This window comes from Neolamprologus multifasciatus, chromosome 1 (genome assembly GCF_963576455.1).
Source record: "Neolamprologus multifasciatus chromosome 1, fNeoMul1.2, whole genome shotgun sequence".
In the NCBI taxonomy this organism is placed as follows: domain Eukaryota; kingdom Metazoa; phylum Chordata; class Actinopteri; order Cichliformes; family Cichlidae; genus Neolamprologus; species Neolamprologus multifasciatus.
Window position 1 is genome coordinate 13074530 of NC_140439.1, and position 23560 is coordinate 13098089.

Consider the following 23560-nt stretch of genomic DNA (forward strand, 5'->3'; position numbering starts at 1 on the left):
TTGCTTGTTCACTCATTCAGTCCAACCCTTGTACCTGAACATTTTCAGATGAATGTGTTTTTTTTTTTTTAACTTGTTAAGCCACTTAACACCGACTGTGAGACAATTAGGCATAAAAAGGTATCATGGGATGAACCAGCATCATCTCCACATGTAACACAAAACTATGCAAAGGACCAATTTCAAATTTTATCTTTAAGCACTAGGAGCCTGTTACCCTGTAAAAAAACAAACAAACAAAAAAAAAAAATTTTTTTTTCGCCATTTCTTCAGTTGAATCTCAAAAATAACAGCCTGAAGTACAGAAAACTGCATTTTGGCAGCAACAAGTCAATTCCCAAAGAGCTGTTATCTTGGTGTGGTGTGCAGTGGAGCCTTAAAACTGAGTAAACTGGACAAAACGATTTACAGCAACGTCTGAAGAAGAGCTTTAAATGTCCTTTCAGAACTATTCCTGAACACTAGTTTCTTACAAGCTGGTTTAAGAGAGTTCAGGCTGCAGACTCAAGATGATTAGACCAAACAGAATTTTTCAGGCTGTATTTCCACATATGTTTTTACATGTTTCAATAAACCACTGCACCCATATTCAATTTTCCTAGCAAAGCATAAAGAAATGAGGGGTAGCTCAAGATTTTTTGCAGTGCTGTATTTTCATGATTCTTTGCTATGTGATGGTAAAACATGAGAAGCACCAGCTGCAGACAACACCTTAACAAGCACTTGAGGCCAAACATGTACAGCTCTGCAGTGGGTGATGATGGATTATCTAATGATGCTGGAGTTCATGTCGGTGCTACATTGTTCTCTGTGGAGTTTTAAGTTAAAGGAGTGAAGTACGCTGAGTGCTGCTGAATACAGTGAGGGAGCTTGCACATAGGGAACACATCAGAACCACAGTTGGCACTACACTGAAAGGACAATACAGGATAGTACAGTACAGAATAATACAGTACATAGATGGTGACCACACACACAACACTGACACGGTAAACAGGAGAGGACTTGGTCGACACACGGAGGTGAGAATCAAACAAGGCAGAAACACGTTGATCTATGTCAGCCCAATCTCTTCTAAAACGCTCCGTGGTGCCTCAGCCTCCTGCAGAAGAAGACAGACAAGTGCTCTTTAAAGCTGTTATGTCAGGTTCTTTAAGTACCCCTTACAAAACATAATTAATAGTGCATGAGTCATAATTGCTAGCTGCTGAATCTAAGATGGGAACAGAGGGGCTTGACAATGAGTTACAGGCATGCACAGCCACTCCTTCTGTTATAACAATAGTACTGCATGCTTTGCTTTAAATAAATCAAAGAGCACTGAATCTGTCCACTGGAAACAGCCACCTAGGCAGAATGTTCTTTAGTGCACTGGCACAAGAGATAGAAAGAGGTATTAATCAAGTCCTGCAGCCTAAGAATAAACATGATAGCAGGTGCAGGTGAGTGTAAGGTGGAGAAAGCCAGCTTTCTGTTTGGATCAACACTTGAATTATTGAGTAAAATTAATTCTATTTCCACAAAGTCAGTGCTCCAGCATCCAACAGAAAGTTACTGAATTTTGGCAAATGTTTCATTTTGAAAGGATTTATGTCTGTTTTTGTTTCAGCTTATCAAATGTGAAGAACTGCTAGCTTTCCTTGTCTTACTTGGCAGTAAAGAAAACAAAAAATCCCCCACAAAAAACAAACAAACATGATAGGTTTATCAACACTTCGTCATTGCAACCCCCTGTTCATAGTTACAGCTCAAATGGATTTATTTATCTGCTGAAGAAGAACTGAGCGTACCTCCTGCAGCAGGTCAGCCTGCTCGATGGCCTTCAGCACATTCTTCTTGGATGTTTCCTGGGCCTCTCCGCCCAGCAGGAACTCATCCAGGATGAAGTAAGCCTTCTCAAAGTTGAAGATGATATCCAGCTCGCACACCTGAGAGTCCACAAAACAACAAATAGCAGCAGATCAGAGGAGACACTGTCCCTACTAAAAATCCTTGCAGTAACATTTTAACAGATTTCCCCTTCTGATACCATCGATCAGCATGTTATGTGTGTGATGTTGACACGACTTACGCTGCCAAAATATTTGTCCAGCAGCTCCACGTATCTGTGGATGATCTCGAGTGTGATCAGCTCATTATCCTGATCCTCGACGGCACAGCAGAAATACAGGCTTGCATATCTAGTACACGAAGAAAGAAGATATGCAAAGCATCAATATTTGTGCATTATTAAGTAATGCATTATTACTGTTAAGTGTATATTTGGTAATAAAAGTCAGTCACAAAAAAAAGAAAGAAAGGAAAAAAAAAAAAAGAAGCATAGACACCAAGCTAAAAGGTCTAATGTCTGGTCCAGAATGTGATAGAAAGAGAGCATGCAGTGATATCACAACCCAGCAAGTGTCTGCAGGGCATTTAAAAATGGGCAGGAAGTTAATGCTGAGATAATACACTCACAATCTTTTCTTTTGATACACTTGTTCAAATGCTCCGTCGTGCAAATATCTGATCAGACAATTACATGTTATGAATACAACACATTTAGGCCTGTGTATTGAACTGCATGTGTGTGTATAATACTGCACTATCATGTGGCTGAACTGTTTGTTTGTTTTGCCTTGATAAAGTGGACATTTACATTACTTAGCAGTCATATGTTCATGACAAATCAGGCAATCTCCCCATCTACTCTGTACTCCATTTTTTGGCAGTTATTATTTGAAAAAGAGGTGTTTTTGGCTTCCACGACACACCAGAAGGTGAGCTCTAGATGCCAGAAATCTCAGTGCCTGACAAAATAATCACTGAATCACCAGCTCCCATTAACCACCCCAACAAACCACCACAGATTTACCAGTGATGCAACGAACCAAACGTTAACACATCCTACTGATAAGATCACACCCTGACTTAAAGAAATTACACAACAGTTGGAGTGAAGCTTATCTGGGCCATTTACAGGTTAAACATAAAAGCCTGAAGTCAACGATCCTCTTCCTAATGGTTTTTGAAGGTTTCAACCACACCACAGTCATCATGAATTTGGGAACTGAAACTACGCAGTTCTCTTCCTTATAAACTTCTGTTGTCATGTGAACAGTGTTTTATACAAGTTAAAACACCTCTCCATGAGCCAACTCCATCTGCTGCTGAGACGCAAACTGAAACAATGAAAAAAAACAAACAAACCAGTATGTGCACCTGGAAACTGGCACTTCACCAGTACCAGCCCTTATTATATTGCTAATAAGGAGGGACAACCATTCAGGAGCCGTCAGACGAGAGCCATTTTGGCCTGACATGAACAGTACACTTGATCAGCTATGATACAGCGAGCAGGAACGCGCTGACAGGCCTGTCAGAGTCCACATTTCAGGCACCACTGTTTCACCCTGGAAGAACTGTCCCCATCCCACATGTGCCAATATAGACATCTCTTGGCAAAGCACTCAATCTTGACTTCCCTAATGAATTTCTATTTCATTTTTTGTGTAAGCCACAAATATTTTTTCACACCGAATTTACTTTTTTTCCTGTTTATTTAAGTCACAACTTGTAGTGCACGGATTACCGCTTCAAAATATGGCAACAGGTAGTCTGGTGCTGCTTGAGGCAGCAGGGGAGAAGCGAGAGGGAGTCTAATTAACACAGGTAATTAATGTTGGGAATTACTCTCTCTCCTTTAGGTGTAGTGTGTTGGAATCCACAACCTAAGGGAAGAAGCACTGGAAGGGAGTGGGAGTTTGCTCCCACCAGTTGGGGATTTAGAGAAGCACGCATCTTGCCTTAATTCCTCTCACTACTCTCCTCCCTCCTGAGGAGAACCGACGACTGGCACACTAAAAAACAAAATCCCAATAAATAATTTTTTTGACCGTTTCTCAACTCAAGTGAACCAATACAAGTTACTTTGTAGAAAACAAATGTTAAGCATTACTTAATCTTTAAGGGCAATATTGTGCTGTTGCATTTGAGAATCTGATCTACTCTTACCTACTGCACCAAAAGCTGAGCGCAAATGCCACCTGTGATAGAAAGGGAGAGCCTGCAGCGGTATCACAACCCAGTATTTAAACTTGCATTATACACCTACCTTTTGTACACAATCTTCAGGTCTCGCCACTCCAAGAAGCTGCACATTTTGGGCTTCCTGGCCAGTATAGTCTGGACCAGATCCCTGGAGATCTTCTTTCTCTCCTTGTCTGACAGAGGAACATACCACTTCTGCAGCCGCAGCTTTCCCTGCCGGCTGAACAGCAGCATGAACTGCATCTGCGGGAGGAAGTCCAGTTATACAAGAGTGAGATAAACACCGACTGAAAGAGTTATTTTAAGAAGAGAGAGAAAGATGAGGAGAAATTAAAATAGCTAGAGGAGGGGGTGCAATCAGCAAGCCTGTGGCAACTACTGAATAACACGTTGGCATGGTATGAAACTTTGAATCACCCAGTTGACTTAGTCACAACAATAAGGAGAGACGTCCAAACAGGAAATACACACATTCTTGACAATGATAACACGACCGCCTAGCCGCCCGTTAAGAATGTGTCCAACTTATTATTTTACGCTGAAGAGGTTTTAATACAAAGTTGCATTAGCTAATATCAGCTAATCTTAATTGATGGCCACATAATAACATCAACAACGCGTCTCGTGTCATTTGCGCCCCATCCTGCGAAGGGTTATCTAGCTAAAGCATGCACAAGAAGTAAACACCAGTCTTTACCTTCGACCAAAACGTGAAGATAATCACTTGGATGACTGCTAACTTCACTATGTCCCAGCGAAATACACAAACAAACCGAGTGAAGAAGCTGCTTCTGTGTATCTGCGGTTTAGCCCCTCACCCAGCTTGGTGCTAAACTAGCTAGCGGGTAGTGGTCGATGGTAAGTAGCGATTGAGACGGCTGCGCTGTGATTGGTTTAAAAAGCCACAGCTCTGAAATTTGATTGGATTAAAGATTCCGTTATTCGTTACGTTATTACAAGGAAACAGCAATGGCTGCCTGTGGGTGTAAAGTGACCACTCAGTCAAATTGACTTCTTCTTGTTCAGTAAAGAGCGTATATTAATCCAAGTAACTGGTTTCACGATATGTGTGTGTGTGTGTGTGTGTGTGTGTGTGTGTGTGTGTGTGTGTGTGTGTGAGACCGCAACTCTAAACATAGTTGCTATCCGGTGTAATTTTTACATTTTTAATTTTTGATGATTTCTTTGAAATTTTCTTTTTCCAGGGTTTAATGATTGTACGGCGTACATCTTTTATTACTTTAAAAAACTAGAACTGGTGCACAAGTTTGAATTTATTTTGAATTTCTCAATTCCACACAGGGTGGAAAGTATACATACATGTTCACATACATACTTACACTCCCACTAATATCTGGTTATCCATTTGCCAGTTGCAGCTTGACCAGATGCGTTTGGTTGCCATTAACAAGCTTCAACAATGTGGCATTATTTTGGCTCGATATTTGACCACTCTTCTCGGCTGAAATAGTGGAGTTAATTTAAATTGGTTGGTTTCCTGTCATGGATCCAGCTTTTAAGCATAGTCCACAAATTTTCAAAGGGGTTGAAGTCACAGCTTTGGGAAGACCGCTCTAAAAGGATAATGTTAGCTTGCATTATTCATTTCAAAGCCAGTTTTTATGTGTGTTTGGGTAATTGTCCTGTTGGAATACCCAGTTGTGTCTAGCTATTGATTTCACTATCTGTGACTACATCCTCTTTTTAGTTTTGACAGCATTTCTAATAGATAATGGCAGATGGCTTGCGAATTGAGGCTGCAGTTTGGGGAACTGTTTTGCCTCAGAGGGAACTGGTGGTGGCTCCTGAGCCAGGCAGATCTCCATGTACTAATGACAAGTATATAAATTGAAAAAGGAAGGGAGGGTCAGGCACACAAAATGCAGCTTGTAGTGTCTGGGGGTCATATTTAGACAGAGATCCAGAAGGGAGGTGTATGGAGATGTGGTCCCAGTCCTGAAATTCAGATAAATTTATCTCCAATTGAGGTGAAGTTGATGAAGTTGGAAGTAGTCCTTCTTCATTATTCCAAAATAGCTTCAGAGTATGATGCTACCACCACCATGCTTGACAGTTGGAGCAGTTTTCTGTAAAACATGTTTGAAAGGGGTTCAAATCCATCATCTGTCTCGGTCTTTCTATGTGGAGTTTGCATGTTATCCTGGTGTTTGCGTGAGTTCTGGGTACGCTGGCTTGCAAATTAGTGGCTTAAGTTGATAGGTTATTCTAAATTGCCTACAGGTGTTATGTGTGTGTGTGAATGGTTTTCTGTCTCTGTGTATCAGATGGGTGAGCTGTCCAGGGTGTACTCCACCTTGCCTTGTGGCAGATGGGATAGACTCCAGTCCCCCCAGAAAATCCAAAATAATTATGAACTTGTGCACCCAATTCTTTTTTTTCTTTTTTTCTTTAACAGCCATTAGAGACATACACTATGCAATCATTCCTGGAAAAACAACTTTTTATGATTTGAAGAAATCATAAAAAGCCTCAAATTACCATGAAATCTTTTGACCACATATTTTTATGCATTTAACTATGTATATTTAAATTAAATGCTACTTTTAACTGTTCTTTACTTTCCCTGATTTTGAAATCAAGATATACTGGAGATACATTTACTTGAGTACTGGACTAAAATACTGAATCTGCACTACAGCACTGTAATATAGTCCTGGTATACATAAATAATAAACAACAAGGGAAGTTTATGTCTGTTTGTGTTTTTTTCTGCTGATATATCTTTCTCAGATTATACGTAAAAAGTCGTCTATACTGTCAACATTTACACAATACACCAACTGTATATTCTTTACAGTGATGATGACTTTAAGGGCAAAGAACAATGCATGAATTACATTTTAAGTAATGTGCAAAAGTACAGTTCTGTGGTACTCAACGAGTGTTTTCCTTTAATGCTGCTTTATAAAGGGAAAGGGAAATAAAGGGAAACTCTAGCTGAATGCATTTAATAGCTAGATACTTACACTATTTACATTTTGTATATAAAATATAACCCCCCCAAAACCCAACAGTACATGTAATAAATCTATTGTTTGTGAAACGAGGCATATAAACTAGCAGGATACTCGGTCAGTTTTCCCCATTTCTAAATAAAATGAATACGCTTAAGGCTTAAAGCCTTGGAGTGGAAGGAACGAAAGTGATCTGGCGCCCCCTGTCGTCGAGCAGGGAAACAACAAGAACATAATGTATTTTTTTTTTTTACAGATTGGATGTACAGTCGCTCACAGACGTTTCTGCCCTCCAGCCTCTCTGTGTTTGTGAGACCTTACGTCCGGTCTTCTGCAAGCCCTGACTCGTCTTATCAGGCGCTTTGACCGGGCCGTGTGGTCCTGTGTGCCTAAAAAAATCATGCTGCAAGCTTAATGTTACATGTTGATATCGTCAAAAAACAGCTGGATGCTACCCGGCTAGCGAGCGCTAGCAGAGCAGCCTCTGCGGGGATCGAGTCGGCAAAACAGGAGTGGGAGGATGGGTCGCTGCCTGGTAAGACAGCCTACCTAAGTTATTAAGCGAGAGCCGGTGCTGCTTCGTTTACAAAGAAGTAAATGCCGAGCTTTAAGCGGTCGCTGAGACTTAAACTGACGTTGTGTGTGCAGTGATCAGAGGATGAGGAGTCGCAGTAACTCAGGAGTGCGGCTGGACGGCTATGCCCGGCTTGTCCAGGAGACTATCCTGTGCCATCAGGTGAGTCCAGACATACACCAGAGACGAGGCAGCGCAGTAAAGCTGGAGCACTTCCGCAAAGGTGGATTTACGTTTATAGGCAGGAAAAGGGAGTAAGGGCCCCTTTTTGCGCAATGTTACTGAGAAACGTTTGAATGAAGCAATAATTCAAGCTCTAAATGTGGAAGCACTTATTTCAAAATGAAGTATGTACTGTGATTACAGTTATTGATGCGTTACTACCTGTGTACTAGTTTAGATATTGCAGAATGTACGTGGTTGTATATGAAATACTTTCATACATTATTTCAGACACTATAGTCCATTTGAACGTTTAAGTCATGTAAACTTTAAACGAGACAACACCAGGACCCAGTGTTATGGATTTCAGTTATGCACATATCCTTGATTTCTCCTTCAGAAGCATGCTAGGTATGGACATGTTTTGTAGCCCATATAGGTTAGAGTTCAGCCAAAAGTGAGCTGCACAGAAATAAACAAAGTGTGGGCAAAGTTCAGGCACTGGAACATGCTTAGGACTGGAAAGCTATGTACTGTTATCTACTGGCTCTTGAGCTCACATTGAGGCACCATCAACAGCTGTCTATGCTAAACTGTGACCCAGAGAGTACTCAGCTGATAGGAAACAGCATCAGCTTTCCACGCATAGCATATACTGACATGTTGGGGTATATGTTTAGTGAGAGAGGAGGGGTGACACAATGATGTCTCAGGCTCCTCCAAATATAAACTGCAACTGCTGTATTATTATTATTATTGGGCACACATTAACTTTCAGTAACTTTCAGTCAAAGGACTTTGATACTTTTTAACAATTTCAGTTTGAATTGTAATCAGTGGGACCATGCTTTCATTCATTTTCAGCTCTGCTCATAGGAGATCACAATAACACATATAAGAATAATAGCTATGAATCTGTGATAGCCAAAGAAGAATCACGCCTCCTCGGCTTAAAGTGTGTATTGGGTCCTGTCTGTGCATTGTAGTGTTTGGTGGAGTGTTCAGCAGCTAGCTAAAAAGCTGCAGCTGTGTGTCTTGTCGTGGATCTTTCACACATGGATTATAGAAAAAAGCTCCTGCTCCTTCAAGCTTGACCGAAATTTGCACCAGCCCACATGGATAAGTCAAATACTCTCTGGAGAAAAATGTTATGGTCAGATGAGACAAACATTGAGCTGTTTGGACGCAATGGCAAGATGTATGTTTGGGAGAGTAAAGCTGAGGCTTTCAAACCTAAGAACACTTTACAAACTGTCAAGCATGGTGGTGGTAGCATCATGCTCTGTAGCTGCAATGCTGCTTATGATACTGGTACATTGCACAAAGTGGATGGAATAATGAAGGATGACTATCTTCAAATTTTTCAGCTTCACGTCAGATCAACAGCTAGAAAGTTGAAACTTGGACACAGTTGGGTTTTCCAATGGGACAATGATCCCAAACACACCAGAATTGGTTTTGGAATGGAGCTTCTGTAAAGGCCTTCCCAAAGCCCTGACCTCAGAAATGTTAAAGATTTGTGTTTGTGGTACAATCATTCAACTCTGAAAAAACAAAACAAAACCCTAAATCACAATTATGATCACATTCAGGCTCATGATGAGTGCAGGTAAACTATTGACCACAACTGTATCCTTCATACCACCCCTGTCTTTACTATTAGTCAACATGTCACATGTGTCTTGGTTTCAGAATCCAGTGACAGGACTTCTTCCTGCCAGTGCGCAGAAGAAGGATGCCTGGGTGAGGGATAATGTTTACAGTGTCCTGGCGGTGTGGGGGCTGGGAATGGCCTACCGGAAGAATGCAGACCGCGATGAAGACAAGGCCAAAGCTTATGAACTGGAGCAGGTGTGTTTGCAACATAAATAGAGCGAGTGAAAAAGGGCCCTGTGCATTCTTTCAGTTATGACGGGTTAAATATTTGAGGATAGCAATACTTAGTAAAACTTTAATGAATGTGGGCTTTAGTTCAGCTAAAGTATCACATTAGCTCAACATAAAATATTGTTTTACTCTTAAATAGCTTGAAGTGAAAGGGAATATAAAAGAATCACATTTGTTTTGGTCAGCACTACGATCATAACGTTTTAGTAGGCTTTAGAAAGAAGAGGATTAAAGAAAGAGGAAAGGATTATTTCACTCTGACATAACATAGTGCACATACTGAACATGCACAGGCTTTCACCCATACATACAACCTACAGTGCATGTACTGAGTGCCATCAATCAACAAGTAGCACTCTGCCCCTAATTATAGGTGGTGTTATAATGTCTAACTTTAAAATCAGGCCAGCAATGATAAAAGTTCCTGATTGAGATTCACTAAAAGAATTAATAAAAAAATCATCTTACGTGTATGAAAAAAAAAAAAATTCATAGTTCTGTTAGAAATTTTTAAGTACATTTTTAGCTCTTGTAACTTTGAGTCAGTGCTTAATAGTCCAAGCTGATAAATTTGCTAACCTGTTTGATACAATACAGCACATTGCAAAAGTCTCAGCCCCCCTCCACGAGTTCTTGTGGGAAATGTGAGAATAAATACACAGAGCCACAAGAGATGATTGTAGCTGTTTCCTTTCTAGCTTGCTCATCACGGTGAGATTTTTGCCGTTTACTGATAGAGCTGTTTTTGTTTGCTGGCAGAGTGTGGTGAAACTGATGCAGGGGCTTCTGCAGTGCATGATGAGACAGGTAAGATATACCCTGGGTTTGAGTATTGGACTGCCGGGCAAACAAAACAAACAACTTGATCACGTCGCTTTGTACTGTGAAATTATTGACGTTGCTGATTAGCTTATGAAGAAACTCATTATAAACTTAGCTAAAGCTTTAGACAAAAAACAATGAGTCTTTGGTTATGTATTTCCAGGTGGCCAAGGTGGAGAAGTTCAAACACACCCAGAGTACAAAAGATTGCTTGCATGCCAAATATGATACTCCCACTTGTGCCACAGTGGTCAGGGATGATCAGTGGGGTCATCTCCAGGTGGACGCCACCTCGATTTACCTGCTGATGCTGGCACAGATGACAGCCTCAGGTACAATAGTGATGCAGGCTGCTTTTTTATGTATATATATAATTTTTGCCTTTTCTTTGCCTTGGTGTTGTAACATCGTGTCATTAAAGAATGAGTTTTCCTTTGTTCAAACAGAACTGAACATAGTTGTTATCTTATCCCGCAGGTCTTCGTATCATTTCCAACCTAGATGAGGTAGCCTTCATCCAAAACTTGGTCTTCTACATAGAGGCTGCCTACAAAGTAGCGGTGGGTAATGTTTTTTAGAGGTCTTGTTTGGGTATGTGATGTCTGGAGGGTGACATATGAGTAGTTAAATGAAAAGACACAGAATAAAAGCTGCTCCCAAAGTATGTGCATGTCGAGACTTCTACTGTAACACGTCCAGATGTTTGGAAACACTTCTGGGTTTTGGACTGACTTCAGGGTAGTTTAACCACAGGTTTTTGAAACAATGAATGAAAGAAGAATAAGTAGTAAAAAGTCAGAGGTTTGTTTGTTTGTTTTTGTTTCTGTTATAATAGTTTAATGATAAATTAGTGGAATAGGCTTTTCAGTGCCATGATGAGTTTCAGTACTGGAGAGTTGCTATAAAGAAATGAAGCCATGACCATTTTTACCACTGCAGGACTATGGAATGTGGGAACGAGGTGACAAGACTAACCAGGGCATTCCTGAGCTCAATGCCAGCTCTGTAGGAATGGCTAAGGTACAAAGGATATGTGTTATTTAATAATTATCAGCATTTATGATACACTGCACCGTCCATTCATGGATATAGGGAGATTCATCTGCGTATGCACGTTGCAGGCAGCGCTTGAGGCTATAGATGAGCTGGATCTGTTTGGTGCTCACGGAGGGCCGAAGTCAGTAATCCATGTGTTGCCTGATGAAGTCGAACACTGTCAGGTATCATTTTTAATTAGCCTTTAGCTATGGTAGCATCACCTCTGTTTGTCTTTCTTGTATTCAGCGTGCTGTTTTTCCCCTTCAGTCTATTCTGTGCTCCATGCTGCCAAGAGCTTCAACTTCAAAGGAAATAGATGCTGGTCTTCTGTCCATTACTTCTTTCCCTGCGTTTGCTGTGGAGGATGCTGACCTGGTGGCCGTGACGAAATCAGAGATCATAAGCAAACTGCAGGTGAAGTCAAAGCATAAGCAAGCTGGACATTTCTGCCAAGGAAAAGTATATAGTTTGGTATTTTGACCTGCGCTCTTTAAATTCTACTCTTTGCTTTATTTCAGGGTCGCTATGGCTGCTGTCGCTTTATCAGGGATGGATATCGATGTCCCAAAGAGGTGATATATTCTAGTATTAAGGCTCATGGGACATGTAAATGCATTACAGCAGTGAACCCAGGGAGGAGGTGCTCTTTTTTAGTGAAGAGTATAGATGTTTATGTTTTTTTGCAGGAAAGCTTATGTAAGCTCCTGATCTTTCTCTCTAGGATCCATCTCGGCTGCATTATGATCCTGCTGAGCTGAAGCTATTTGAGAATATCGAGTGTGAGTGGCCTGTGTTTTGGACTTACCTCATCCTGGATGGTATTTTTGCTGGTGATCAAGTTCAGGTAAAGCAACCAAAGACACTGGTTCATATGCACTTTCTGCTGTACTCACACAATCATTGAGTCACTTTGGATATGGCTTTTTTAACATTAACAACAAATTTGCTTTTGCACAGGTGCAAGAGTACCGTGAAGCACTGGAGGGTGTTTTAATCAGAGGGAAGAATGGCATTAAGTTGGTGCCTGAACTTTATTCTGTTCCTCCTGACAAGGTATCCTAGACTCACGGAGAGCACAACATACAGTTAGTGCAGTTAGTACCTCTGTACACCACCATAGTATGGGTTATATTTTAAAATGAATGTGTGTTTTAAGAGTATTAACAAAAGTATTGCATTAGCTATGTAGGAATTACAGCCATTTTTAAACATGGTCCCACATTTTGACAGATATATGCACCCGTTCTCATAGTAAGGGCTACATTATTGTGTCATGGTCTGACTTAATCCACCTTTCATTGCTTTGTTTTGTTAGACTGGTAATTTTTTAAAGCGGTCTTGAGCAGTAATTCTCTAAGCTTTCTGAAGATCTTTCGAAGTTTGTCTTTGGTCATTGGCATCCTCTTTTTCAGTCCAGTCCTCATACCTGACCATTTTCAGAGAAATGCTTTTTATGGTTTGTTGTTACTGACCTGTGAATCGTTCTGGCATAAAAAGGCAAATAACTCAAGGGATGAACCTGTGTTGTATCAACACATAACAGACAACTTGGCAAAAAAAAAGATAAATTATATCTTGAAGCATTTTGTTACTATCTGGGGAGGATGAAAGAAGCTTATTAGAAATGTACAAACTCTTTTTTTTTTTGTCTACTACATTTCTTTGGCATATATTTCAATTAAATCACTGCACCTATTTCCCATTTTCCTAGTGAAATATACAAAATGATGGGGGACTCAAGATTGTGCTGTAAATTAGTCTAAAGAAACTTAATCGAAGATACAAAATTGAGTCTTTCATGAAGAATACTTTTAAAATGTCTGTTGTAATATGACACATATACCATAGGAGCAGCTTTTACATGTGCAATGCTATTGTCGTGTATTATTTTATATTTTTTCAGTATCAAGTTTAACCATAATTAGTTGCATTGTCCTCTAAAAATCAAAAGGTAAAAAAATGGTTGTGCCAAAAAAATGTTTTATTTATTATTTATATATTTACTATTTGTTTTATTCTCATTTCAATAAATAGTTTGTAGAAGTCATTAAACTTTGTTTAATGACAAATTTTAGACAAGTGAAAAATTTGCTAACTAATGATGGTTTAGCACTAATTAGAGAACATTAGCATACTAGCATTTGCTAATTAGCTAATTGCTGCGGTTAATACTCTTTTCCCTGTTTTTGTCATCATCTATATTCTATAAAGTTGTAGTTTTGTTCACCTAAGGGTTATTTTTGCTAATTTTACTCATACATTGTCAGTCTGTTGGGTAGAAATATTAGCTCCAGACTCTGTCTGCGCCTGCTGTTCTGTTTACCTGTTGTGACAAAGACAGGGACTGTTTCAGTGTATATATCTGTTTATTAAGATACCAAAAAATATGTACCTCTTGCAGGTTGAGGAGGAGTATAGCAATCCTCACTCAGTAGACAGGGTAGCCAAGGGTCAGCTGCCACACATGTGGGGACAGTCACTCTACATCTTGGGGTGCCTTCTGGCTGAGGTAGGTCCTGAGCTACACACTAGCTTAAATGTTAGCTAGCCACAAGGCAACTGTTTGTTATCATTGTGTGTATGGCAGACAAATTGGGAATAATGCAGTATTCTAACAGACATTCAATACACAAAAACCACCTCACTTTTTATACGTATAAGCATTCAACGAATGTTATAAATCTTCTGCTTCGTCTTACCTTTTCTTTTCGGATTAAGGGTTTTTTAGCACCAGGAGAGATAGATCCGCTCAACAGGAGATTCTCTACAAGCTTCAAACCAGATGTTGTAGTACAAGGTTGGTGATTAATTTGTAAGAAACAACTGATATGGGCTGAGAGTTAAAGTCTGATACATTAAGTAAGATATTAACTAAACACTGCTTTGAAAATAGAGGCTTGGAGACTTTCAGCTTCAGTAACCAATGTCACATTTCTGAAATTAGTCATTTCTGATGTTCTAAAGTCAGCATATTTTTTTACACACCAATGCACCAATGTGCACACCAATTCATACAAGCACTTTTTTATGCTTAAATGCTTTTTATCTAACACTCACACTCCAATAAATGGGCAACTTTGGTTTAGTAACTTGCCTCAGGATATTTGGCATCCAGACTGGAGCAGCCAGATATTGAACTACCAATATTTTTAATATCTTTTAAAAATCTTTAAATATCTAAATTGCTTTTTCTATGTTTGTTTTTTTTTAGTTTGTGTTCTAGCAGAGTCGGAGGAGATCCAGGAGTTGTTAAGAGATCTGGGGATCGAGGTACAGACGATGGCAGAAGTTCTGCCCATCAGGGTCATGCCAGCTCGCATCCTGAGCCATGTCTATGTTAGACTGGGTAAACGAGCACTCTTTTCCTTACAGTGTACAGCTGTGCATGTGAGATCATATTAAAATAAATAAGAGTACCATCTGGTGTCTCTGCCACAGGGAACAGCAAGAAGCTGAATCTGAGTGGGCGGCCGTACAGACACATTGGTGTCCTGGGAACATCCAAATTCTACGAGATCCGAAATCGCTCTTACATATTCACCCCTCAGGTAAAACTAGGGCATGTTGTGACCTTGTTATGTTAGCCACATTAACATTAATAATTGAGCCATGAATATTTGAATTTCTTTATTTCTGCTTGGGCCCCCTTTGTTCAGTTCCTGGATCTGCACCATTTCTATCTGGCTCTGGACAACCAGATGATTGTGGAGATGTTACGGACCGAACTGGCCTATCTCTCTTGTTGCTGGAGGATGACAGGACGGCCCACGCTCACATTCCCAGTCACCCGTAGCATGCTGGGTAATAACCAAAGTATATCAGTCTGTAATTGTTCTACATAATATAATTAATAATGTACTGTATTTTTAGCTAATATAAAAAATAAACTTAGATGTTTAGACTGCATGTTCAAACAGGAGATGACACTGCTGAACACATGAACTGTGAGTAGCTCCTAATTTTTTACCTGATGAATGTCCATCTTTTTTCTGTCTAGATGAAGATGGAGAAACAATTGATTCATGTATCCTGTCAACTCTAAGGAAACTACAGGATGGCTATTTTGCTGGAGCGAGGTTTGTTTCCCTCTATAGCTTAAAACAACAGATGATGTGACTTTTGTATAAAGTTTGTGTCTGAGTACTTTGGCTGACCACTACAGGGTGCAGATGTCAGACGTCTCCAGTGTCCAGACCACTTCTTTTCACACTCGTCTCAGCTTCCTGGATGAAGAGAATGATGACATATTGCTTGAGGATGGAGGCGATGATGATGATGGATATGGAGAGGAGTATAATATCTGTCGTCCCTCGGGTAATTACTTATTGTCCAAGACTGTACAGCAGTTGAGTGGCACGATTAATTTGTCCTGTGTGTAAACATGGTTCAATTCGATTTAACTCTAGAGGACTCAGAAGATGTATTTGACCAGTACCTCACCCAGCTCCTTCACAGCACCACTACCAAGTGCCATCTTCCTCCCATCCAGAGGGGGCAGCACCATGTCTTCAGTCCAGAACATACCACAAGAGACATCCTGTCTTTTATGGCGCAGGTCCAGGGCCTGAACGTTCCCAGTGAGTCTCTCAACAATGTTATGACCATGCTAGTTTTCATGCTAGTGCAGATACACTAACCATAGTGTGTATTTAAAAGATGGGTGTGGTCACCACAATGCCACCAATTGTTTTGTGAAGCCTTGTCCTGAGCATTTTGGTTGTTTCGAGACAAGCATGGTGTCAGTGTGACTGAAAATGTTTGCTGAGGTCACACGTTAAGCAAGGACTTTCACCCCTTGCTGGCCATTAGAAGGACAGGCAGGTTTATGGCACTCGAGCACTGGCTTCACCCTCCTAGCACAGCCATCTTTTATAAGGAGTCTGTAATGATATAATAAGACTGATGTTAGATTTTTTTGACATCAAAGTAACAAATCTTGTCAAAACACTAAGCCATTGTCAAGCCTGTCAAACCTGCACAGGTCTGGTCTACCTCCTGAACCCAAGGGACGAGTCATCACAGTGCAAGCTGTTACTGCAGTAAAAACTGTGATTGAAGGAATTTTCTAATAATAATCCAGTAATAATCAAAGGCGTCCTCCCTGTTTAACAGCAAAGCAGAGACCTTAAAAGGCATTTTTGTGTAATAAGCTGCCAGTGTGTTAAAAAGCAGAGACGCTCTTTTTAATGCTCTGTTTTAATGACACGTATTTTCAGAGTCTTCCATGTATCTGCCTGTGACTCTGGTCAAGAGCAAACATCGCAAATCTCTCAACCTTCTTGATGTTCCTCATCCTCAGCACGGCCCACAGGCGAAACAGCACAAGGTAGGAACAGCACATCCTTCCACCAGCAAACTCATTTCTCTCATGACTTCAGTATTGCTATGAGTACATTTGTCTAACCCTGGCACTTTTCCTTTACTAGCCACACTCTGCTGCTGATCTTCATCTGCCTCGAGACTCTCAGGGCAACACAGACTTTGCAGCATTGGTCAGGCAGCTAAAAGAATGCCCCACTCTTCAGGACCAGGCTGACATCCTCTACATTCTCTATGTGATGAAGTATGATCATCAAGACAAAAGTAGAGCAAACGTTTGATTAAAAAATGCTGCTTTTGTAATTGCCCATCGTGTGTTGTTGTTCTCTTGAGCAGAGGAGCTGATTGGCTGGTGGAGTTGTCAGGTCCTGGGCAGGGTGGGGTCAGTGTGCGATCACTGTTGGAGGAGCTGTACGTAGAAGCCGGAGCCTGCAAAGAGTGGGGGCTCATTAGGTACATCTCTGGAATACTGCGCAAGAGGGTGGAGGTCCTCGCTGAGGTCAGTGTCTTAGGAAAAAGGTGGTTTAGCACCTGGTTAGAGATTATTTTAAACAAAGTGTGTCAGCAACTTGCAGCAGAGATTATGTGCTTGACTTGGACACCTAAGTAGTAAGACAGCACTACCACCAATAGCATGATGATGCCATTCCACATGTAGCCACAAATTGACCTTACAAACATATATCATAAATCATGTATACTTATATATTCAGTCTTTAGCCATGTCATTGGTATCTTCCACGTGGATCAGTCACTGTGATCAGATATCTGGACTCTGTTCTGATCCAGTGTTGTTGAATCATTGCTGTCTGTTTGTTGACCTACCCTATTCCTCTTGCAACAAACAGCTTCAGTCACTCACTCATGCTGCAAGTAAGATTTAGGAAGTTCCTAATAGGTGTGTTTTGAACAGGATCAACAGTGTCCATGGCCATTTATTAATAATTCATTCCACATGTATTTGTCCTTTCTGCAGGCCTGCACAGATCTGATTTCCCATCACAAGCAGCTGACTGTAGGTCTACCTCCTCAACCCAGGGAAAGAGTGATCACAGTGTAAGCCGTTATCGCAGTAAAACAGTGTGGCTGAAGAAATGTTCCAATAATAATCCAAGGTCTCTGTCCTGATTCTTTTCAGCCCTCTTCCGCCAGATGAGTTAAACAACCTCATCTACGAAGCCAGTGGTCAGGACATCAGTGTAGCAGTGGTCACTCAGGTAAATCAGTCACCGTTTGGACTGTCTGATAATTTTTTCACACACCAATCTTACAGCCTTGAACTGTGTGTGTCTGTCATGTAGGAAATCATGGTGTATCTAGCCATGTATGTGCGCTCCCAGCCCGCTTTGTTCGGGGACATGCTCAGACTCAGGATAGGACTCATCATGCAAGTGATGGCCACTGAGTTAGCTCGCAGCCTGCACTGTTCTGGTAGGAAAAAAACACCCAAACACAACGTACACATGCACATGCACGCATAACCGAGTGGTTGAGCAAAGGAATTAAGTCTGCAGAGTGTGCAATATGAAAAGCTTGAAATGTCTTTGTAGGGGAGGAGGCGTCAGAGAGTTTGATGAGCCTGAGTCCATTTGGCATGAAGAACCTACTGCATCACATCCTCAGTGGCAAAGAATTTGGGGTGGAGAGAAGCAGTGAGTTTTGTTGTTCCCTATGCATCCATCCCTCATACCTCAGGAACAGCTGAACACCTTTGTAATAATCATGGTCATATATTTTGTTGCTCTCACACAGAGTCTATGTATTCTACACCAGATCAGGAACCTTGTTACTTATCAGGAAAAAAATGTATTTGACTTCCCCTAAAACAATCCTGAATCTTTGATCTGTGACTCTTGTTTTTTTCCATCAGTGCGCCCAATCCAGTCTGCAGCCACTAGCCCTGCGATATCCATCCACGAACTAGGTCACACAGGAGCTACAAAGACTGAACGCACAGGAATACACAAGCTAAAGAGTGAGATAAAGCAGGTGGGAATAATAGGACATAGAATTCTAAGTATTGTAATTTAAGTATATATATTTCATCTGCTTCAAGTGCCTTTTTATCTATCTATCTATCTATCTATCTATCTATCTATCTATCTATCTATCTATCTATCTATCTATCTATCTATCTATCTATCTATCTATCTGTGAATATAATGACACTGTTCTTCTCTTTTTGCAGCTGGATGACTCTCGCCCTACAAGTGTGGGTTGGCTTTAATAATATCTAGCATGTGACTTTTTCTGACCTTGGTCTAAATGACTAAATCAGTCTAAATCCATAGCTGGAGTGACTCTCATCCCATCCCATGACAGTAGGAGAACAAGACTTGGACTTCAGATAACTTTTCTGCAGTTTGATGAACCAGTCCAGACATTCATTAAGCTGTTTTCCCCCCACCTCCATAACCCATCTTGTTATAGCATTTGGTCATGGATTGGCATGGTTTGTTTGTTAAAGGATTTCTGTTGTGATCAGCCCTGTCCAGCTATCGTTTTGCTTACAGCAGTCTTTCTCGTGTGCTGATTTTCGCAGCTCTGTTGTAATTTTTACCCATGCCCTTGCTCTGTGTGGCTTCAGCGCCATCATATTTGCAGTGCGACAGCCGTGTGAACCATCTCAAACTGTTCTCTGTCATCTGTCATCCATATCCATGTGTAGATCTTCAGTGGCGGTTTTTCCTTGAGTAGCAATGTCACATCGCCTCGCTCTACGGTAAACCATTTCACCTCACCTGCTTCATGTCACCTTATTTGTTTTAAGGTTGCAATAGGAAGCATGTGTAGACCAAGCAAACTCCATTCGGATTTCATAGTTTATGTAGATATCTTACAGTTTACTCGTGGCTTTAATTATTTAAGGATGAGGATGCTGTTATTTTGTAATCTATTATTATTAACAACGGTTTTAATGAGAACACAATCGCTCACAAATGTACCCAACTAACAAGTATAGTGTGTTAGAGCTCAATTGATAACTTTCATCTATTTATAAATGATGAAACAGTACATATCAAGACAAGATTCCAATTCTTTGCATTATGTTAAAAACAACGTTAAAACAACGTTTTTATTTGATGTCATATCAGCACGGGCTCTACTGTGGCCGAAGCCTAGGGTAGCTTGTGATCATAAATCTCTGGGTCTGGGAGACGTCTGCAGTTATAATAGCTTGACAAAAATAACCCTGGGTGTTTTTATCATAATGAAGCAATATGGCAGCTGTTGCAACAGTATACAGTATCATTTCTGGTTGGAAGATAATTAGTGAAGGCACAAGTTATATCAGGCTGTTCCTACGGCTGCAACACTAGTTAGTAAGCTCTTTAGAGTATTTATCATTAACACCAATAATATAATAATAGCAGCCTTGTCCTTCAGCATATATACTAAAGTGCTTTTTTGCCAAGTTTGATGGAGTGTCAGTATGCATGGATAACTGCATGAAAGGTGGAAAAGCTGTCATTTTGTGGTCTGGTGAGCCGAAAAAAAAAGTGCTCCAATATTTCAACCTTTTTTACATGTTTTGGCTCGCCACAGCGGTGCAGTAGCCCTTCCACTCCCAGTGGAATGCTGTCCCCGGTGAGCACTTGTCCAGGAGACGCCCAGCTGCACTGGGAGGAGAGGCAAGGCCAGTGGCTGAGGAGACGTAGGCTAGATGGTGCCATCAACAGAGTACCTATGGGTTTCTACCAAAAGGTGTGGAAGATCCTGCAGAAGTGCCACGGTCTGTCCATCGACGGATACGTGTTACCCTCTTCTACCACAAGAGAGGTAGATACTCGCAGACCTGCTGCAGATTTGGACTTCCTGCATATGTGTGTGTTTAAATTCTGTGTTTTCTGTTTAGATGACAGCAGGAGAGATTAAGTTTGCAGTGCAGGTTGAATCTGTGCTGAACCACGTCCCTCAGCCAGAGTACCGGCAGCTGCTAGTGGAGACTGTGATGGTTTTGGGCCTGATAGCGGACGTAGACGTGGACAACATCGGCGGCATCATCCACGTGGATCGCGTCTTGCATTTGGCCAATGACCTTTTCCTCAGTGACCAGGTACTAACAGAGAAAGGTTTTTGGTTTGTTGCAAGTATTCGTTCACTGGGCTTCACTCTGCGTTGCCTCTTCATCTTTAGAAATCCCACGGCGCCAGTGAGTATTTCCTTGAGAAGGACCCAGCAACCGGAATCTGCAACTTTTTCTACGACAGCGCTCCTAGTGGTAGCTATGGCACCATGACCTATCTCTCCAAAGCAGCAGTCACTTACGTCCAGGACTTCCTGCCAAGTTCCAGCTGCCTGATGCAGTGAATAGGCAGACTGGTGTGTTTTACTAACAGACTCTATAAACACCTGAAGAGGCATGTTTCATAAAACTAACTTCCCGTTATCACCTCATACTGTTCATGCGGTGCTTGTAAGTATACTCTTTAATAAGCTGTGTAGCGCTCATATAACTGATCTAACATCGTAGCCTTAGCTGCCAGTGCAGACCTCTGTATTTCAGTGTATTTTGTCTTTGTGAGTCTAGACTGTAAACCTATTTATTTTGTGAACGTGCTGCTCAGACGTATGTTTATGACACTTACAATCTTACTCTGTTGTCTGTCTTGTAATTTATTGTATGTTACAGTTCTATTCAGGCTCAGCATTTACCAGAGGAATGTCAATCATATGTGCACTACTTATTCCTCATAAATCAAATCCATTTCTGCTGTTAATATCTATTTTTTTACTTAGTAACATCGTAATTTATTGTTCTGCTGTAATTAATGAGATAATTCCCCAGATATGTGGGAAAAACGAGTAAAATTTACAACTTGTGCCCCCAGATTAGCTTTTCACTCACACATGACCACGTTCATAACAACATAACAACAGTTATTTTTAAGTGTGATAGTTTCCATGTTCTTTATTATTTTGTTTTCATTGCAGCCAAATATGTTTTAGTACTAACAATACTCTGTTTGGGAACAGTTTTTAAAAAAAATCTGTGTGTTGTGTGTATAAAGAATAAAAATCAGTCTATTTCTGCAAATCTCCAGGGTTATGCTACTGATACGTCTGGTCAACATTACCTCAACATATACTAAAGGTTTGTTCATTTAGTGTGAAATAAAGAAAGAAAAAAAAAGCTTTCATGTGTCTTTTTTAATATGCACATCCATTTTCCTGTTTCACAGAAAGGACTGCAATGTAGTAATTAATTTACAGCAAAAGTAAGTTAACGACTACCCAACAGGTGGAAGTTGGCCAGGTGTTTTCCTTGGCATAGACTAGCAGTGGGTGTCTAGTCTGTTTTCCCAGCTGCTGAAATTATAGTAGGCCTCTTTTTGCTGACATTTCTATCTGCAATAGTAGCGCAGTAGAGTAACCACATGTGCAGTTAATGATGGCTCAGTGTCACTATTTCTTTTCGAGATACAATTTAAAATAGGTTGTTTGCTAATTTCTCTATTATGTGTAAATACAACACCGGTTTGTTAATTCAGTTAGGTGCCTTTTTTATGCTTTAGTGATTCATAGATGATTGTTAAATACCTTAAATTAAAAAAAAAGCATTCCTCTGAAAGTGGTCAGGTTAATGTGAAAAAGCAGCTAATGTCCAAAGAAAAATGGAAAGATCTTCAGAAAGCCCGGAGAACTATTTCTCAAGACCACTTTAAAAATCACAAGACAGTGTGGCTCATTGGATGCAAAATAGGACTTCTGCACATTGCTGTGACTTTATCAAGAAGTGAAGTACAATCGCTTTGAACCAACTCACTACTATAAAAACCAACTCACAGTTGTCTACAGTTTGAATTTTTGCATGACATGATCATGAAATAAGATGAAAAATACTTTATTTAGTCCACAGCTGTGCTCACCACAACAGTACCCTGGGACTTTACTCCTTCCCCACATCAACATCCTTTCCCAGGAACGGGTCGCACAGTTGTCCTTTGGTCCTATTCACATTCAGAAACAGTTAACTCACTCAGCTGCAGTGAGTTAACAGTTAACTCAGTGCAGCTCGTGGACATTTCTGACTGTTTGCAAAAACTCACGAGCAAAAAAACAAATCCACCTATACCCAACCTCATACCGGTGTAATGACAGAATTTCCCCGAAAGATGGCAGCATAAAGTGCTACTGTGATGTAAAGGTTTTCGCTAACTGCTACCAGAGACTGGTCTGATAAGCACTGGTCTGATAAGCACACTACAAATCCCATATCACTGGTATCTGAAAAGATCTATGGCCTGTGTCCCTGTTCTTCTTCACCAACATTAGCTTTTTTGTGTGTTGTTCGCTTCTAAAATGCAGTTGAACGCTGCTCTATCGACACAGTTGTGCTGCTTTCAATACTGTGTGTAAAATCTGTCAAATTACCGTGGTGCGTTCAAGCGCTCTCCTTTTATCATATAATTGCTTCAAATTTAAGCAAGTATAATAATAATAATAATGTATTATAATTATAATTATGATGATAAAAATACACACTCCTTATTTTTTCTATAATTATACTTGTTGGAATTGATATTTCTTATATTGTCATTTGTGCTAAAATATATAGATATATAATCATTGCCTTTATGTGTCCTAATATGGCTATCATTATGAAGTAAAGGCCGGGCAGTCAGAGGATTTATTTTCAACCTTTACAGCACAGACACATTTACTGTGTCTGTGCTGACAAAATGTGCTTTCTTTATTTAGAGTGCAGCTTAGTGCAGAGACGAGCTATGTTATACATTTGGAATGGACCATG

At 40.4% G+C, this 23560-nt stretch overlaps 2 protein-coding genes across 6 annotated transcripts; one reads left to right on the plus strand and one right to left on the minus strand.

The window, feature by feature from the left end:
- Positions 1-55: 55 nt before the first annotated feature.
- Positions 56-4910, minus strand: LOC146525427 (AP-1 complex subunit sigma-2-like). 2 transcript variants are annotated; one of them, XM_085166839.1, is made up of 5 exons: positions 4727-4910; positions 4094-4272; positions 2072-2180; positions 1791-1928; positions 56-1127 (listed from the first exon to the last, which is right to left on the minus strand). In XM_085166839.1, the coding sequence occupies exons 2-5, from the start codon at positions 4270-4272 to the stop codon at positions 1095-1097; spliced, it is 459 nt and encodes a 152-aa protein (XP_085022965.1). In that variant the 5' UTR covers positions 4727-4910; the 3' UTR covers positions 56-1094. The 2 variants fall into 2 exon arrangements, with proteins under 2 accessions (XP_085022965.1, XP_085022959.1); XM_085166833.1 differs by having other exon boundaries at positions 56-1102; positions 4727-4909.
- A 2325-nt stretch (positions 4911-7235) lies between these two features.
- Positions 7236-21182, plus strand: phka2 (phosphorylase kinase, alpha 2 (liver)). 4 transcript variants are annotated; one of them, XM_085166610.1, is made up of 33 exons: positions 7236-7539; positions 7653-7740; positions 9433-9591; positions 10387-10434; positions 10613-10781; positions 10927-11009; positions 11389-11469; positions 11571-11669; positions 11755-11901; positions 12006-12059; positions 12209-12331; positions 12445-12540; positions 13889-13996; positions 14206-14284; positions 14699-14833; positions 14926-15035; positions 15144-15288; positions 15485-15563; positions 15650-15801; positions 15894-16064; positions 16704-16813; positions 16914-17050; positions 17143-17305; positions 17783-17862; positions 17945-18023; positions 18108-18237; positions 18357-18458; positions 18677-18795; positions 18995-19018; positions 19475-19528; positions 20353-20586; positions 20663-20863; positions 20944-21182. In XM_085166610.1, exons 2-33 carry the CDS (start codon positions 7663-7665, stop codon positions 21115-21117), a joined length of 3723 nt encoding a protein of 1240 aa, XP_085022736.1. In that variant the 5' UTR covers positions 7236-7539; positions 7653-7662; the 3' UTR covers positions 21118-21182. The 4 variants fall into 4 exon arrangements, with proteins under 4 accessions (XP_085022736.1, XP_085022755.1, XP_085022745.1 ...); XM_085166629.1 differs by lacking the exon at positions 19475-19528; XM_085166619.1 differs by lacking the exon at positions 18995-19018.
- Positions 21183-23560: the final 2378 nt, after the last annotated feature.

Coding starts and splice junctions, on each gene's coding strand:
- LOC146525427 (XM_085166833.1), bottom strand. CDS start 4,272: ATGCAGTTCATGCTGCTGTTCAGCCGGCAGGGAAAGCTGCGGCTGCAG. Junction 2,181..4,093: donor CTGAAGATTGTGTACAAAAG/GTAGGTGTATAA, acceptor TTCGTGTACTAG/ATATGCAAGCCTGTATTTCT. Junction 1,103..1,790: donor AGGCTGACCTGCTGCAGGAG/GTACGCTCAGTT, acceptor CTTCTTCTGCAG/GAGGCTGAGGCACCACGGAG.
- phka2 (XM_085166610.1), top strand. CDS start 7,663: ATGAGGAGTCGCAGTAACTCAGGAGTGCGGCTGGACGGCTATGCCCGG. Junction 14,834..14,925: donor CCATGTCTATGTTAGACTGG/GTAAACGAGCAC, acceptor TCTCTGCCACAG/GGAACAGCAAGAAGCTGAAT. Junction 17,051..17,142: donor TACATTCTCTATGTGATGAA/GTATGATCATCA, acceptor TCTCTTGAGCAG/AGGAGCTGATTGGCTGGTGG.